The 15746-nt window shown below is 43.7% G+C and overlaps 1 protein-coding gene across 1 annotated transcript; it reads right to left on the bottom strand.

The window, feature by feature from the left end:
- Positions 1 to 234: 234 nt before the first annotated feature.
- On the bottom strand, positions 235 to 14292 carry LOC121619648 (polyhomeotic-like protein 1). The gene is made up of 15 exons (XM_041955488.1): positions 14190 to 14292; positions 12315 to 12439; positions 10168 to 10284; positions 9308 to 9379; positions 9090 to 9218; positions 8701 to 8859; positions 8527 to 8602; positions 7109 to 8088; positions 6491 to 6626; positions 6186 to 6358; positions 5986 to 6076; positions 5222 to 5309; positions 4414 to 4609; positions 3211 to 3421; positions 235 to 2617 (listed from the first exon to the last, which is right to left on the bottom strand). Exons 2-15 carry the CDS (start codon positions 12435 to 12437, stop codon positions 2466 to 2468), a joined length of 2703 nt encoding a protein of 900 aa, XP_041811422.1. The 5' UTR covers positions 12438 to 12439; positions 14190 to 14292; the 3' UTR covers positions 235 to 2465.
- Positions 14293 to 15746: the final 1454 nt, after the last annotated feature.

Here is a 15746-nt window from a genome sequence, read left to right as displayed (position 1 = left end):
TATAAGTCCATGCAAATTCTGACATGCCGATATAAAATTAAAACTTATACCACAATAATCCATCCGTTAGGGTTAGGTGACCATTGTAGGTCCATTTCATAAATAAAAACACAGGCATCACAGTTTTAAAACAGTTCCTTGATTATTTATTTGCATGATAGTATTGTTAGCCTCTCCACGTCAAACTCAGTCCCAAGATTTTGCAGTTTCTTTAGTTATTGCAAGTAAACACGTTTTAATTCTGAAGTAGCTTCTTTATATGTGTATATAAACAAAGGCCTTTTGCAGAATCTGCTTATTTTGTGAGAAAAGTGCTACTTTTTGGGAGAGCGATGATTGAATAAACAAAGTCAGGGTGGTCTGCTTGTTAAGAAATGTTATAACAGTAATCACCGCAGAGCTGCAATGATTTGACTACGAAATAGTGGTTCACATAACTTGTAATGAAGCACAAGTGCTTTTTTTGGTTTTCACAATATGCCGAGGAATCTGCTGATTTAAACACTCCAAAATCCTGGGGCGACTATGACATATAAACACACAGCTATCAAAGATTATTATCCTTCTTGACAGAAAATATTGTAATAGCCACAGTCACTAACAATAAAGCCAAAGATAGCTAGCTAGAAAGGTAAATACTGTTGGTACACGTTATGTGACAAAGCTATGAGGAAGACAGCAAGTTTCCTTGATCAAGGTAGCTACTATTCAGTCACGCTTTTTGGGAAAGGCAACGGATGTCATTGCTTGAAATAACAATTGTAAAAAAGTAAGCACTAATATAAAACAATGAATGATATGAAAAGCAGTTAAAAAACAGACAATCCTCATCTAAACCTATTGTAGAGACTAGTGAGAAAGGCCACAAGGTTCACAGAGAGATAACATGAGAAAACTCCTACAGTAAAAAGCTTAAACAAGGCAATCCAGCAAACAAATGTGCATTTTAATATAAAGGCAATTTTTTACACTCATTACAGTATAGTTTAAGGTTTTCTCATTCACGCACTCATTCATTCAGGTTGATTTTTTGTCATCCATCAAAAACACAGGTCCACATGTGGCTGCCAGCCTATTTCTCTTCACAGACTTTCTGTTTTTGTTCGTGAACGTAGCTTAAAGGTTCTTTGAATTAACAGCCCATCGTCACATTTGCCGCTTAGTTTAATTCTTCATCTGTTTCGGCATTTCTTCTAAACTTTATGTCACTTCACAAAATCAAGCCCGTGACGTTACCCTTCACTCATACACACACTTCTGTATAGATCAGGAGCAGCTGGTTGTACCATTTGAAAAAAGTCAAAATCCTGAAATTGCCTGGCAGAATAAAAACCCTCACAAAGTTTGCAGATTAGGGCCCATTTTAAGACGAGAGTCGACAATAATTCCCCTGTTAAAAAATCTCCTGGAGATACTGAGTGAAAAAATGTTAATGTGAAAACAGTTCTGGAAAAGCATTTTGCAGTAGTGTCTCATCACTGGTTGATGTGCTCTGTATGTAAAAACAGGGCAGAGATGTGAGAAAATTATATGAAACATCAGTATTTTTGCCTCGCTTAAAATGTCAAATGCTCTCTGGACCTTTTGGGATCTGGGTTTAATTTCTGCAGCCAGTACCCTGTAGTTTAACTCTACCCTGTAAACTGCAGAATAGGACACTGTCAAAATAAAAGCATCACCTTTTAAAACTGAACATGCCTATTCGTACAAAGTGATTAGAATTTTAGAAGTACGAGTTTTTACACACATTACATTTAAATTACAAATCATCTGAGCGCTTTCCTTACAAAATAATTGCAGAAAATAAAACTTTGAATGGTTTGTTGAATTTCAGCAGAAATATAAAATGCAGCAAATGAAATGAAACAAGACTTGCACATCCTGGGTCACAGCCTGCGGAGAGGCAGCCCTGTTTGTACGTACAGAACTTTTAAAATGTGGGAATCCTGTGCAAGTACTAACCCGGATTACACAAGTGATTCCTGCACTGAAAATACATTTAAAACATTCATTTCTGCATTTTACAACACAGGCACAAGACTGAAATTGTGCAACTACAAAGCAAAATGAAATCACTTGGTTTAAACTTTTTCTGAGCGCTGAGTGCTTAGAGCTGAAACAGCTTTTTGTGTCTTCACCAAAATATATTTGGTAATCTACAGCTTTTTTGACTCTAAGACATGACAGATGTGAACGGAACAATACTGAAACTGAAACAACACTGTTGTGAAAGAGAGATATTTGAAGATGTGGCCGAGTGGACAAATCAACACCAGATTGAAGTGCTGCAGCCCTGGTCGGGGCTAACGAGCCTTTGCTTTGTTTTGAAAATGCACTGTACCTCATACATTCACCTGCAGGACTCTGACTGCTCTGGAACCAGGTCCATATCTCAACTGGGTGCGGACCAGGAGTTTTGGGTAAATGCTCAGGGCTTGACTTTGAACACGGTGGAAACACGGACATCAGTCTCTCAGATTGTTAATGTGGGCACAGATCTTGAGGGCAGGACCTAGCTTGATGTTCATGGTGGACATGAGATGCTCCTCCTTCAGCAGCAGCAGGGCCTGTCCGTCAATCTCCTGCGACAGGAACTGGGAGGCGAGCTCCTCACAGCCTACAAAGTGGAGGAAGAGGAATATAAAAATAGACAGAAAAACGGGGAAGGAGGACAAAACAGAAAATAAACCAGAATGGAGAGACAAAGAAGTGTGGAAGATACAGAAAATGAAAAAAAAAAGCAGAAATGTATGATATTTTAGCAAAAATGAATGTAGAGAACTGGGGCTGCATCAAATCATTATTTCCATTATTGATTAATTTGCTGATTTCTTCCATTCACTGATTGTTTTGTCTATAATACATCATAACATAGAAAAACAGTGCTTGTTTTGACCGCAACGGTATTCAGTTTCCTGTCACAGAAGACAAAGAAATGCAACAAGTGCGTACATTCAAGAAGGTGAAACGAGTGATTTTTAGGCATTTCTTCTTTAAGAAATGACATTAGTGGTTAATGGATTGTAATAATTGTTGAAAGGTCAATTAAATGGTTACTGCCTTCATCTAAACAGAAGACTTACTGTACATCAGTCTTGAATTAAAGCCATTACTAGAACGCTCATTTACAAAAAGGCTTATGACACTTTTTCAATATGCACAAATCAGATGCAATTTTTTTCATTGTTTTACTGTAAAAGATCTTCCAACCTTGTAGTGAGGATATAAACTGTGACACTTCCTCCACGCTCCACTGGCCGGGGCTATCAGGTAGGCAGCTGGGTGCAGAACTCTCCGTCGGGAGCGGAGGAGGAGGCGGCTGGTGGCAGGAGGCTGAGGAGGCCGGCGAAAGGGACATGGGGTCATCTTCATCTTCCTCTCCGCTGGACTCCTCCTCTGAATGGCTGGACTCTGAACGGCACTGTGGGGAGGGGGAGATGCAGAGGAACCCATGAGCTTCATTGACAGTGAAAGCCTGAAGTTTGACTGTCTATGTGTGTGTGTGTGAGAGAGAGTGTGACTATATGCCTAAATTAAGTAACATTCTTACTGCACATAACAAACATGAAAAGTGTCATCATTAAATAAAACAGCTGGCAGCATCACAGAGAGAAGGTGAGAGACTGATTCGAGTTACTGTTTGTGATTTGGTTGTGAAGCCTGCAGTGACTGCTTCAGCCACTAGGGGGCACACAGGTCAACCACATGGCATCATTTTGAGGAAGACTCTTCCCTGTTTCAACATTACAATGTTCCCTGTGCAAAGGCAGGTCCACAACAAAATGTTTTTCCCAGTTTGGTGTGAATAAGCCTACCTCGCCTGCACAGGGCCCTGAACTCAACCCCATACAATACCGTTCGGATGAACTGGAATGGATCTTAAATCTGCTGGTGCAGCAAATTAATGCCCATGGCTAACAATCATAATGGTGTGGTGTTGGGGTGTCTGCATACTTTTGGCCATGTAATGCACCTTGTTGCAAGTGAAATTTATTCCCAATGCAATGAAGAAAGAGCAGAGCTTATCTGAAATTAATTATCCTCTCCCTACTAATTGGGAAATCTTGAAAAATGTTTAACCTTTTGGTTAAACCCTGCAGCCTCCAGCAAGACCAAATTCACCTAATTTAGTGCATCACTTTAGTGCACTGTTATCAGATTACACTAATTCTGGATAATTCAAGTCCTTCAAAGTTTCTTAATCTTTAAACAGTAATGTCTGGCTTGCACATGGCACCACCTGAGTGTAAAGGCACCTGCCACTTATTACCACATAAATTAACATAATTTCACATTAACCTGCATATCTTGGCTCATCAGCCCAACTCTCAAAACTTTCAAAACTTCCAAACAACCCATTAATTTTCCTTTGATTCTTAAGATCCACGTATGAAAGGTGCAGTTCCTTCTCACCTTGACAGGTATGGGTCTCCCTGCTATCTTGGCACTGGCTATTTCTGAGCTCGTCCTGCGGGGAACCCTCCGCCTGGCAATGCCTCCCTCCTCGTCCGAGTTGGAAAGGTGAGCTTGACCTTGATCCTGATCCGGAGCGTGACCTTGACCTTGACCATGCCGCATGCAGAAGTTCTGCCTGAAGCTGACGTTGTACCTGGGGAACCAATACATACTGTATCGTAGACAAAGAGTGACATATACGGTACTGAAGCCAAGACGAGCAACACATACAGTTTTTATCTCTTTGCACCATACTCGGTATATAATCCATACACATGTAGTGGGCAAAGGGACAAATGCAAAGCAGAAGCAGAAAATGTAAAATCATATGCTGACAGCATACTGCTCCAAACAATGCAGACAGTGCATTGTTTACATAGTGAAACAATAAATACAATGTACATTTTAACATGGAGAAAATTCAAAAGAGAAAAAATGAACAGAACTAAGTGGACTGCACTGCAGTTGGACATGAAAACGTAGAGAACAGAGATGAAGTGGCATTATCACAGTATCCAAACATCCGAGTGACACATGAGAACAGAAAACACACATGCTGTGAAACATACAGCTGTAGCCACCTGAGAATTCACACTGCTGTCAAACTGCTGCCTCAATCATCAGTTTGTGAAAAGCTACGATCAATCGTTATTTTCTCCTCCAGATGTGAGAGACATAAGGCCACAGGGGCTGCAGCGCTCAGCAGCAGTGTTTTTTCTAACATGGCTTCCACTGCATATATTATATTTCATGCATCTTGAAGTACCTCTTGGCACAAGACATGGAGCAGAACCTTTTGGTGCCTCGGAACTGGCTGGCTGGAGCAAAGTTTTTACAGTACTCACACTTCAGCACTGAGGGGAAAACAGAGCAGAAGGTAAATATATAATCATTTCTATGATTGTGTATATAAATACTGTAATGTTATATCAGAAAATCCATGCAAACACACAAATGAAAATGCCCTCAAGTAGCTTTAAGATCTTGTTCCATATTGTACATCATCGTATCGCAATGAGAAAAGAAAACTGTACTATTGTACTGTGTTGTTATACTGCCTTCCAGTCAAAGTCAGAGGTGGGAAATTCTGGTCTCAAAGGTAATAATTAAAACCTCGGTGCGTTCCTGTGGCCCAGCTCGGACAAACAAGGGTCAAACAGGGCTCATTTTGTTGCACAATGTAAAATCCTGTCCTCCGTGTCTGTTTTATGTTAATTAGATTTGGCAAGGTTAACTAGCAAATTAGCATGGACAGTTAGCTTTAAGTGCAAATTAACACTTAAAATGTACGACCTTGCCCTTTAACTACAAGGAGTTTCGATATATTTTAGTCCTATGATGCTAAAAATCCAATTATAGTGTATTTTGAGGACTGTAAATATTCTAAAGCACAAATAAATGATAACTCCACCTCACAGATGAGTAAAGAACATATTTCTCATTTGGAAATCTGATGACGTATTTGGGCAATTTTCCACCCTCACACATGTCTTGAAGGCAGCAGCACTTTCAGAGCAGTTTGACTGTTACCTGTCGCTGTTGTAACAGTCTCTGATTGGTTAGTGTCTGGACTGTCATTGGTTAAATCCTCACCGGCCGAGTCCTTTACTGAACCACATACCTGCCAATCAAACACACACAAACACCGGTAAAAGAAAAGCTTGCTGACCGGTGTCGTACACTGTCGTGCCTGAAAGACAGCACAGAAACTACAAATCCCATGCACTCACAGGGAAAGGCTCTGCCCCCTCCTGGATGACAAAGCCCTCTATGAGGTGTGTCAGGACGTTCGGTTTAACCACAGCCTGGGGGGGAGGAGCTCTCTCGCCCTGGCCGCAGACCCCACGGGACACTGCCAGCACCGGGGAGGGAGAGGAGGAGGCCGGAGGAGGAGCACCGGGGCCTGGAGGGGGGGTGAGGGGGAGAAAGGAGGAGCAGTAAAAAAGTAAATATTGTGTTACAGCAGCAGCAGCGAGCCTGCTGAGAACAAGTCAAAGAATGAACCTTGGAGACTGACATGTTTCTATGCTGCCACCTGCTTTGATGGGATTGGCCGGGAGTGTCGAGGCGTGATCTCTGACTGGCTGGAGCCGTGGAGGGGAGGGGCCATCTTCGTCATTGGCTGAAGTGGAGTCTGATTTTCGTTTTAGTGAGCCAGTCGACTGTTTTCCCTGAACAGAAAATCAGTTTAAAGAGAAGAACGGATGAAAAGATACCACAACAGCTGGAGAGAGAGATGGTCACTCTTCTAAATCCGATTATTACATGAACCAGGAGCAGATAAGGCAAAATTTCTTTAAAAACTTCATGTAAGGAATTTGTACCGGACTCGTGCAGGACCACAGACCACCACTAAGTAACATTTCGTTTCCAGAAGCCATTTCAGAGGAGTGTAGGAGCCTCAAATCACATGTTTGCATCAGAGGGCCGAAAAATCTGTTCAGTATTTAATACCCTGTATTTAGAAACCTCTGTTTCTGGACATGAAACAACACTAAAACAGGAAGACAGAGAGTAGACAAATAACTACAAAGTGGTGCTGAGAATGAATGGAGAGGTGAAAATGGAAGCTGTGCTCACAATAGCCCCTAAAATCACACCTCTAACCAGGATAACAGCAAGTAAATAAACTAATTGACAATAATCGGCTGACCTGTGGCGTCTGACTTTCCGATGAGTCTCCATTGGTGGTCACACCGGCTGATGCTCCTCTCTGCTCTTCTGTCACCAGGGGGAGGGAGAGGGAGGAGCGGGACATGGAGGCGGGAGCAGAGGAGACAGTGGGGGACTGGGAGGAGGCAGGGCACGAAGCCAGGGGTCCATTCTGAGCCTGTCCAGAGCTTTGATTGGCCTGCGGATGCACCTGAGAGACCTGAGCCAATGAGGGAGCCTCTTGGGGCGACTGAAGAGTCTTTAGTCCCACTCCTCGTCCCACGACCCCACCCTCCCTGGAAGCGATGGACGCCACCATGGTGAGCAGGCTGGACGAGCTGCTGAGGACGGCGGCGCCATCCTGGCAGCAGCTGCCTCGAGCCAGAGCCAGAGCCTGGGTGTTTCCCAGCGTGCTTTGCCTCGCCCCAACAATTTGTACTGGGATGTGCGGCGGCTGGGGGGGCTGGGCAGAGCCGCTGGCGGGCGGTGGGGCAGGCAGGATGGGAGGGGGGTTCCTAGAAGGCAGCTGGAGGGGCAGGCGGAGCCCCTGCAGAGTTTTTGGTTGGATGGGGATGGGCCCATTGCCGTGGCCCGTTTTCTCCGCACTGAGTGACGTCTTCTGCAGAGGCTGCACCACCAGGGTCTGAGCGTTGACCGCTGGTTTGATGGTCGCCGTGCCAACAGGATATCCGTGGGGCTGGGATGCTGCGCTGGACGTCAGGACCAGAGTGTGTGCTGCTGTGGGAGCTGTGGTTCCTGTGGTGAGAGTCCGGGTTCCGTGAAGCAGGAGCTGGGAGAGAGGGATGGAGGAGGTGGAGGACGAGGAGGAGGCGCCAGAGGAGGAAGAAGGGTGGGCTTTGAGGTTGGTGGGCTGAGGGTATGTGGGGATTTTGATGTGGGGCGGCTGGGGCTGAGGCTGGCTAGGCTTAGTCGGGGACTGGGAGTTTGACTGGTGGGAGGGCTGGACCAGGGAGTAAGCAGCTGAAAAAAGACAGAAAAACAAGTTACACACACACATTTAGGACATTTAAACATTATATTTGACCATCACTCCTTTGGAGTCGTGTTTCTGGTCCAGCTTTCACTCTCCTTCTACCTCTGTTTTGGGCTCCACCTACACCTGAGAAAAATATCTGGGTGGAAGCCGTTCCTGTTTGTTCACCAGATAGTGTATAACTGTGTGTCTGCTGTTTGGTGCTGGGCAGGTTAGTGAATTGTGGGTTATTTAGAGATTGTTCATTCATAAAGCTCCCTGGCAAGTCTGAAACGAGGATGGTGAGAGTCAACCAGAACAGTGAAGTTGTAAATTCTCTGTGGGTTCATTCCACACAATCAAACGCGATTAAGCCAAAAGCAGCAGACACAGAAGCCGGATGGCTGGAATGACAGTTTTCAGGCTGCCCTTCCTTTCCTCCCTACCTGAGTCACTCCTCTCTGGGGCTTCGGTCTTAACACCTTTGGTACCGGACACACCTCGCATGGCCAGGTTCTGCACCTGGAGACAGGGACGGAAGAAATAAAAGGTCAGCTGACAGAGAATCAGTGCAGTGAGGAGTGAACTGAAAAGACACAAAGTTAGTTCTCTCCACAAACCTGGTCATTATCCGATTGGCCGCTGGAAGAGGAAGTTGGTGTCGCTTCCTGTTGCTGAGCCTGCGGCTGCTGGGTGACGGTCGCCACGGCAGCCGTCGCTGTGCTGCCAGGCATAAAGATGAGCTGGGAGGAGATGGGGGCCCTCAGGGAGCGGTTGACCTGCAGTACGACAGGACGGCGATGAAACACTCAGCCAAAACTTGTGTTCAGTATAATCTGCACATTAGTCACCCTCACTCTGCTGTATAACGCTAAATGCCTGTAATGCTTTGGTGGGAAAATAATCTGACGATGAGTTAATAAAATACAAACTCTCAGCACAAGCTGGGAGTCAACAACAGGTATTACAAGACTGATGACATTCATGCCAAAGTTATGGTGAAACTCACCCTCAGGTACATTTGTCCCTGCCCTCCTGCTGTCCCACTCAGCAGCACTGATTGGCTGATTGTGGACGTTGCCGAGGCGCCCATGGGACGGCTGCTGGTTGTCGAACCTGATCCAGATGTTACACTGGCCTGTCAAAGCATAACAAGTAACTTCAGTGTGTAAAACTGATGTGGCAGTCTTAGCTTGTATGTGACAGAGAGCAGCCGACAGTACGTACAGCTGTGGTGCTGGTGGTCTGAGAAGAGCTGCTGCTGGAAGGACTCGACTGACGACTGGCAGCCAGAGTGGCCTTGGAGGAGGAAGAGGAAGAGGAGAGTTTTTAGTTTCAGTCTACTCTAAACAAAATCACAAGCTGAATGTTTGCACAGGCTGTCAGACTGCTGAATAAATCACAAGACCAGTATACGTAACAAAACTCCAAACTGTTTAACTGGAAATGATCTATTTACCAATTTACAGGTGATGGTGTATGTATGTATGTTCTGCTGTTTGTTTTAGTCACATAACACTTCACCATGAGGACGCAGCAAATGAGACTTTTCTTCTGTTTGTTCATACTACCGTCAGCTGGTTTATGAGGATGATGGCATTTAATTTTGTTCTGTGCTGATTTACAACAACCCTGAATTCAAAAACATGAATAAAACAGTTGATTTGTTGATCATTTTTGACATAAACTCAAATAAAAACAGCAAAAAGACAAAAATATTTAATGTCTGAGCTCATCAGCTTCATTGATTTTTGTAAATATCTGCTTCTCAATCTGATGCAGCAACACGTTTCAAACAACAACTAAAGGCTGGGAAAGTTGTGGAACGCTCCAAAAACACCTGTTTGGATCATTCCACAGGTAAACAGGTTGATTGGTAACAGGTGATAGCATCATGATTGAAAGGCTCAGTGGTTCACAGCGAGGATGGAGCGAGGTTCAACACTTTGTGAACACGATTGGATAAAGGATGTTACGACATGGGCTCAGGAGCACTGTGAATCTGCTTTGTTTGTCCCTTATAAAAACAGACTTGCCGCCGTGTTTGACATATAAGCAGCATTATGAATGACGTGACATACACACACCTTTACCTGCTGCACGGCGGCCAGGTTCTGCAGCTGGGCGTTGTTAATCTGCTGTTGCAGCATCAGCTGCTGGAAGTACTGAGCTGCATTAGGCTGCCTCTGTAACGCCTGGAGGGCCTGGAGGGAGGAGGAGAGGAGACGAATGAAAAATCAAGGGGCAGTAAGTAGAGGGAAGGAAGACATGATGAAGAGACAGAGAGGAAGAAAGAGAGATGCTCTTAAAGATGATGAACGAGAGGAGTCAAGAAAGGAAGATGGAGACGATGGTGGCGAACAACCAGTGAGACAGGAGGACAGAAGGAAGGAGAAAGTAAAGAAAAATGTGAAGACAAGGAGGAAAGAAAGAGGAAGTACAGTGGCATGAAAAAATAGAGTAGAGGAGGAAGAGAAACGAGGGCAGAGGAAGCAGCGAGGGAGGGATGCTGTAGCAGAGCGTAAAGCCTCCTGCCAGCTGCCTGATGTATGAGCAGAGGCTCGTACAGTAATAAGTTGAGGGATGAAAGCGAGCGCGGCGGGCTGGATTAGCGTGTGCAGGGTGACAAAGACAGATGGCTGTGCGGGGTGACAGAAGCCGGAGAAAATGACACACAGCCTCCATCAACCCAGCACGACTCAATCTCTCTGCACCGCCCTGCTTCAGTCGCTCTCCATCACTTTCTGCCTGGTCGGTTTACACACACATCAAAACACACCGAGACAAACGTCCTCCGCATCACGCTCACACTTCATCACACATCCACAATCTGATTTTTGTCAGGTGAGAGCTGATGTTTCCGAACGTGTCCATGAGAAAATCATTGCATCCAAAGAAAAAAAACAAAAAAAGAGTAAAAAAGACTTTACAGCAATTATATTCTTACTCGTATGCAACATTGTGCCTCATAGCAAAAGTTTATCACCTAAAACCACGTTAGCCAGATTTTTGCCACTAAAAATAACAGGCCAGATTATGAAATAGATTTTCTCAATAGTCTATCCAAGGTAGATTTCTGTTTTTAAATCTGTTTTCATCTGTGCGAGCAGCCAAAAGCCTCCTGAAGACTCATTTTGTTAAATTGAGACCTGAACCACATGGTTACATGCTATCTGCTCCCCAGGCAGGCAGCCTACTTGTGGTCTTGCTGAACGCTCCAGTTAAACATTTGTGACATCTAGCAATAACAACACAAGCTGAATCTTTTCATGTCCCTTTACTGGCGATCCTCAGCTCTGCTGCCGGACCATCGTCCTCTGGGCGAAAGAGACGCGCAGTTCTGTGAATGTTTAACAAGACGAACCAGAATGCATCATTTAAAGCATTGATCCCCAACCCGTGGGCCGCAGCCCACTAGTGGGCCGCGGGTCATTTGGTACTGGGCCGCACAGAAAGAAAAAATAATTTCCATTATTTTGTTTTTTCACATAATTTGTTTGATTTATTTTTCGAGTCTTAATGATGTTTTATTTTGAAAAGTGGCCGGATTCTCTCTGTTACATCCGTCTTATCATTTTATTTTTTTTACTGGGCCGTGAAAATATTGTCAGACATTAAACTGGGCCATGGTACAGAAAAGGTTGGGGACCACTAATTTAAAGAACAAAGAGAAAGAAAAGCTTGTTCTTTACGTGGAGGAAACATGTTTCAGCAGAGTGAAAGTTTTGTAGTATTGGTGAGTGTAGTGTTATGTCATCAGTCCTCAGTAAGGCTCAAAGCTGAATAACTACAGCAAACAGGTGCGACCAAACCAACAATAACAACTGCTGCATCCTGCCTGCATCATTAGGTCTGCTAATTTAATCAGTGACAGCGTCAAATGAGACGTAACAATGAACAGAAAAGCTAAAAACACAATGTTTAAAACATCAAGATGCATTACTGTTTATTATGAACAAGGCCAGATTATCCTGCTGGGGTCCCCTCGGGGGCAGATATGATCTGCACACCTGCCTCCACCTGAAGGTTCAACCTCGTGCAAGTGATGCAACTGTCATCATCACACGGGAGTCAGCATCAGCACAGAACATAAAAAGTAAACAGTAAACAGTAAAAAAAAACATATCTGTGACTATTTTATTTGTTGTTGGTTTTTTTTTTATACATTTATTATATATTTTTTGTAACTGAAAACAAACCTTTCACACACACACATACACACACACACACCTACCTGCACAGCTTGTCTTTCATACAGAGACATGGAATTCATTGGAGAGGGGCGGGAGCTCGTCCCAGATGCAGCGCTCCCATTGGCCGAGGCCCCCTGCTGGTTCTGCTCTCCGTCCGTCTCCATGGCTGCTGAGGAGACAGAGGAGCCGTCCATCAGTCAAACGCAGGGAGAGACACACACTGCACTCTGTCTGTGAGAGGCCAGCTGGTGAAAAAGCGCCCGTCACCGTTCCCAACAAACACAGCTCTCCACTGAGCCGAGGCGCTCTGCAGCACTGACTCAGTATTTCACTGTGTGGATGATGATCACGCTGACTGATACAGTCCTAGTCAGGCCGAGAGGGATACGACGGTTTCTTCGGACACTTTCAACATCTTTGAATTTGGCTATTTGTTCAGCATCACATCACAACAATTCAGTCTCTTGTGAACACAAATCAACTGTTTTCCAGCAGCAAAGAGGCTGGACATCAAACTGCATGTTGCTCATTACGCTCTATTAAAAACATGGTCATCCACTGCAAGTGAGCAAGGAAAGACTTTTAAATAAAGAGTTCAATGAATAATGACAAGCAAAACTGAACGATTAATGGATGAGCATGGAAAGAAAATTCAAACTTTGCAGTGTTTATCCTTTTTATCGTGTTAACGTGTTAAATAAAGAGTGCCTCATTTTTGATCAGAGAACGTCATCACACACTTTTCAACCTTTCAATAAATTACACAGCAGAGTCTGACTGATGCATCAAACTGAGATTGGGGCTAAAAGTCTGTGTTCACAGAAACAGACATGTGTCAGCTAAACATTATCCACAGACTGAGACTTTGAGAGATGAAGTTTTCTCAACAACGCGACTGATTCAGTTCTTTTCAAAATAATGCAATACAATATTCTAGAGTTCAAAGAAAAATCTACATATATCTGACAATAAACAAACATTTTTGATTGGAGCTCTTAAATTTGGTTGTGAAAGAATTGCTGAGCTGGACATTTATAATACTGAATGCTTGTCAGCCACTGAACAGTCACACATTTTAACAATGACCGCCTTATTGGAGTTTCTGCAGTGCAATTTTTTCTGACTTACTGGCCGACATTTAAGCTACTGTTGATACATCTTGAACAACCTTCTGACTGCTAAATCTGCCCTATTTCAAACTACACTTGAATGCACCATTGCAGAGATTAGAACAGAAAACGTGCACATGAACGCACCACAGCAGAGATTAGAGCAGAAAACATGCACATGAACGCACCACAGCAGAGATTAGAGCACAATTAAAACTCTGCAAAAGTCTGGCGTTACAACCAGGGTTTGGAAAAGAACAAATATAAATACTTAGACAAGAAAAAGCAACAGAAATCATCCAGATGGACTGACTCGTTTGCATTTTAGCTCCTTTCATCCTCTCAAAAGCAGCCCCCAACCTCCCACCCAAAACAGAAAACTTCAGAGTAAGAGCATCTTCAACTACAAACAAAAACATCCAAACTATTTATTTATTTACTGATTTATTGTTCTAGTTTCACATCCTCTGGACTAACCATGGACCTGTTTACATCTGGTGGTATATCCATTTCATCCCTGCAGTATCATTATTACCACCCTCCTATACATACACACATACACACACACACACACACACACACACACACACACACACACACACACACACACACACACACACACCTCCTGTCCTGTGTGCTACCTTCAGCCTCCTCCTCGGCTGCATCAAGCCTCGGGGACACAAACACAGAGCTAGTGTTAGCCAGCTACCGTCCACGCTTCAGACCACCGGAGGCTACTCCTCCTAGCATCCCGCTAACCGCTGCTGCTGTCTGGCTCGTTAACGGGGGCGCTCGGTCCGTCCTTACCGTCACCGGTCCGGGTTTCTCAGCCTCCTCCTGCACCGGCTGCCCGCTCCAAACCGACTGCAAGCGCCGGAGCGGCCTCCTGAGCCTGGAGCTGTTGTTGCTCGGGTGTCTTTGCTGTGCAGGACGGCCGCAGCAGCACCAGCAGCAGCAGCAGCAGCGCTTTTACCGTTTTGCATAAATTTGCAGCTGATGTGTTGTTGGAGGGCAACGCCTCCTTTTTCCGCTGCTCTGCCTTTTCCGGCGCAACGGGATGACGGAGCAGCAGGACGGAGAGAGGGGGACACTTTCCCCCCGGTGCAGGGCCGGACCCGACCCTCCAAATCTCCCCAAGTGTGCACAGAAGGTCTTTTATTTTGATGCATTCAAGGACCGATGAATTGAAGGTGAGAACACCTTTCGACATGGTTCCAATGTTAAAAATATGAACCAGAATTTTCTGAAAGTTAAAATCACCTAAAGAGTCTCATTCATATAAATAATATCTACAGGTAAATCGATGCACTGCCTTGTTCGTGCCAGCAAATTCATGACAGCAAACCCGAAATGTCTAATTTGTTATAATCTCAAGTCTTCAAATGCCATTCAGTGTTTTTATGGATCTTTTTATTCAAAGGATGCTTTACAAGGTTTTCATACTTGTCATGTTTGATGCTGTTTACATATTAACATCTTAATGTTTTTAGAAAGTAGAAAAGAACATATATAGAAAATCAAGTCTGTCATAGTGAACTTGCTTGGTTCTGTCATGTCTTCAGTTCTGGCTTTGAACTTTAAATTATGATTTATAAAAATCAATATTACTCAAAATTATTTACCCAATTAACAAGGTCATTCCTGCAGTCTGATCACAGTTGTTTGGATTAAAAAAGAAGGCTGAACATCTGTGCTCCAACAGCTTTTAGTCCAATCACCTCCTTTTATCTTTTGTTACACTGTGGTAAACACCACAAAATTCCCATTTTACAACAAATTTTCTCTGATCTTGATGAAACAGGTGAAAACCACAATTTAAAGAGGCTGATACTGGTATATAACTTATAAATAATATCATTATAGTGTTAGTTGATGTGATTTCTTACTGAAAATAGTAAGCATAGTTTCATAATAGCATAGTTTCAATGCTCATAACAAACTTTTATTGACTTCAACAGCTCGTCTATTTGTTCAATTTATACACAAATGCACCAAAAACTCAGAAAAAAAGACTCTTAGTCCACATTCACAACATGTCTTGTTAGATGATGAATATTTTATTTAACAACTTTATACAGTACAAACACAGGTGAAACAAAAACAGTTGGGGTGCATCACTAGTGTGGCACAGAGAAATGTTAAAAAGCCTGGATAGTCATCTGTTTGGTTCATTTCCATCAAATACAAAGTTCATCACCCGAATCTCATTAACAGTGTCATGTGACTCCCTGAACGTCCTGTAAATATCGTAGTTTTATCTTAATCACTGCCACTAAAACAGCAAAGCACACACATCGTGTTTGTCTCTGAGCGTCCAAATTCTGGAAGGGAAATTTTTAGCCCTAAAATTCTCTTTTTACTGTT

The sequence above is a fragment of the Chelmon rostratus genome, chromosome 16 (assembly GCF_017976325.1).
Source record: "Chelmon rostratus isolate fCheRos1 chromosome 16, fCheRos1.pri, whole genome shotgun sequence".
Taxonomy (NCBI): Eukaryota; Metazoa; Chordata; class Actinopteri; order Chaetodontiformes; family Chaetodontidae; genus Chelmon; species Chelmon rostratus.
This window is presented reverse-complemented; position numbering and strand designations above follow the sequence as displayed.

Coding starts and splice junctions, on each gene's coding strand:
- LOC121619648 (XM_041955488.1), bottom strand. CDS start 12,437: ATGGAGACGGACGGAGAGCAGAACCAGCAGGGGGCCTCGGCCAATGGG. Junction 9,380..10,167: donor CCGCCGTGCAGCAGGTAAAG/GTGTGTGTATGT, acceptor TCCTCCTCCAAG/GCCACTCTGGCTGCCAGTCG. Junction 2,618..3,210: donor GTTTATATCCTCACTACAAG/GTTGGAAGATCT, acceptor TCCACTTTGTAG/GCTGTGAGGAGCTCGCCTCC.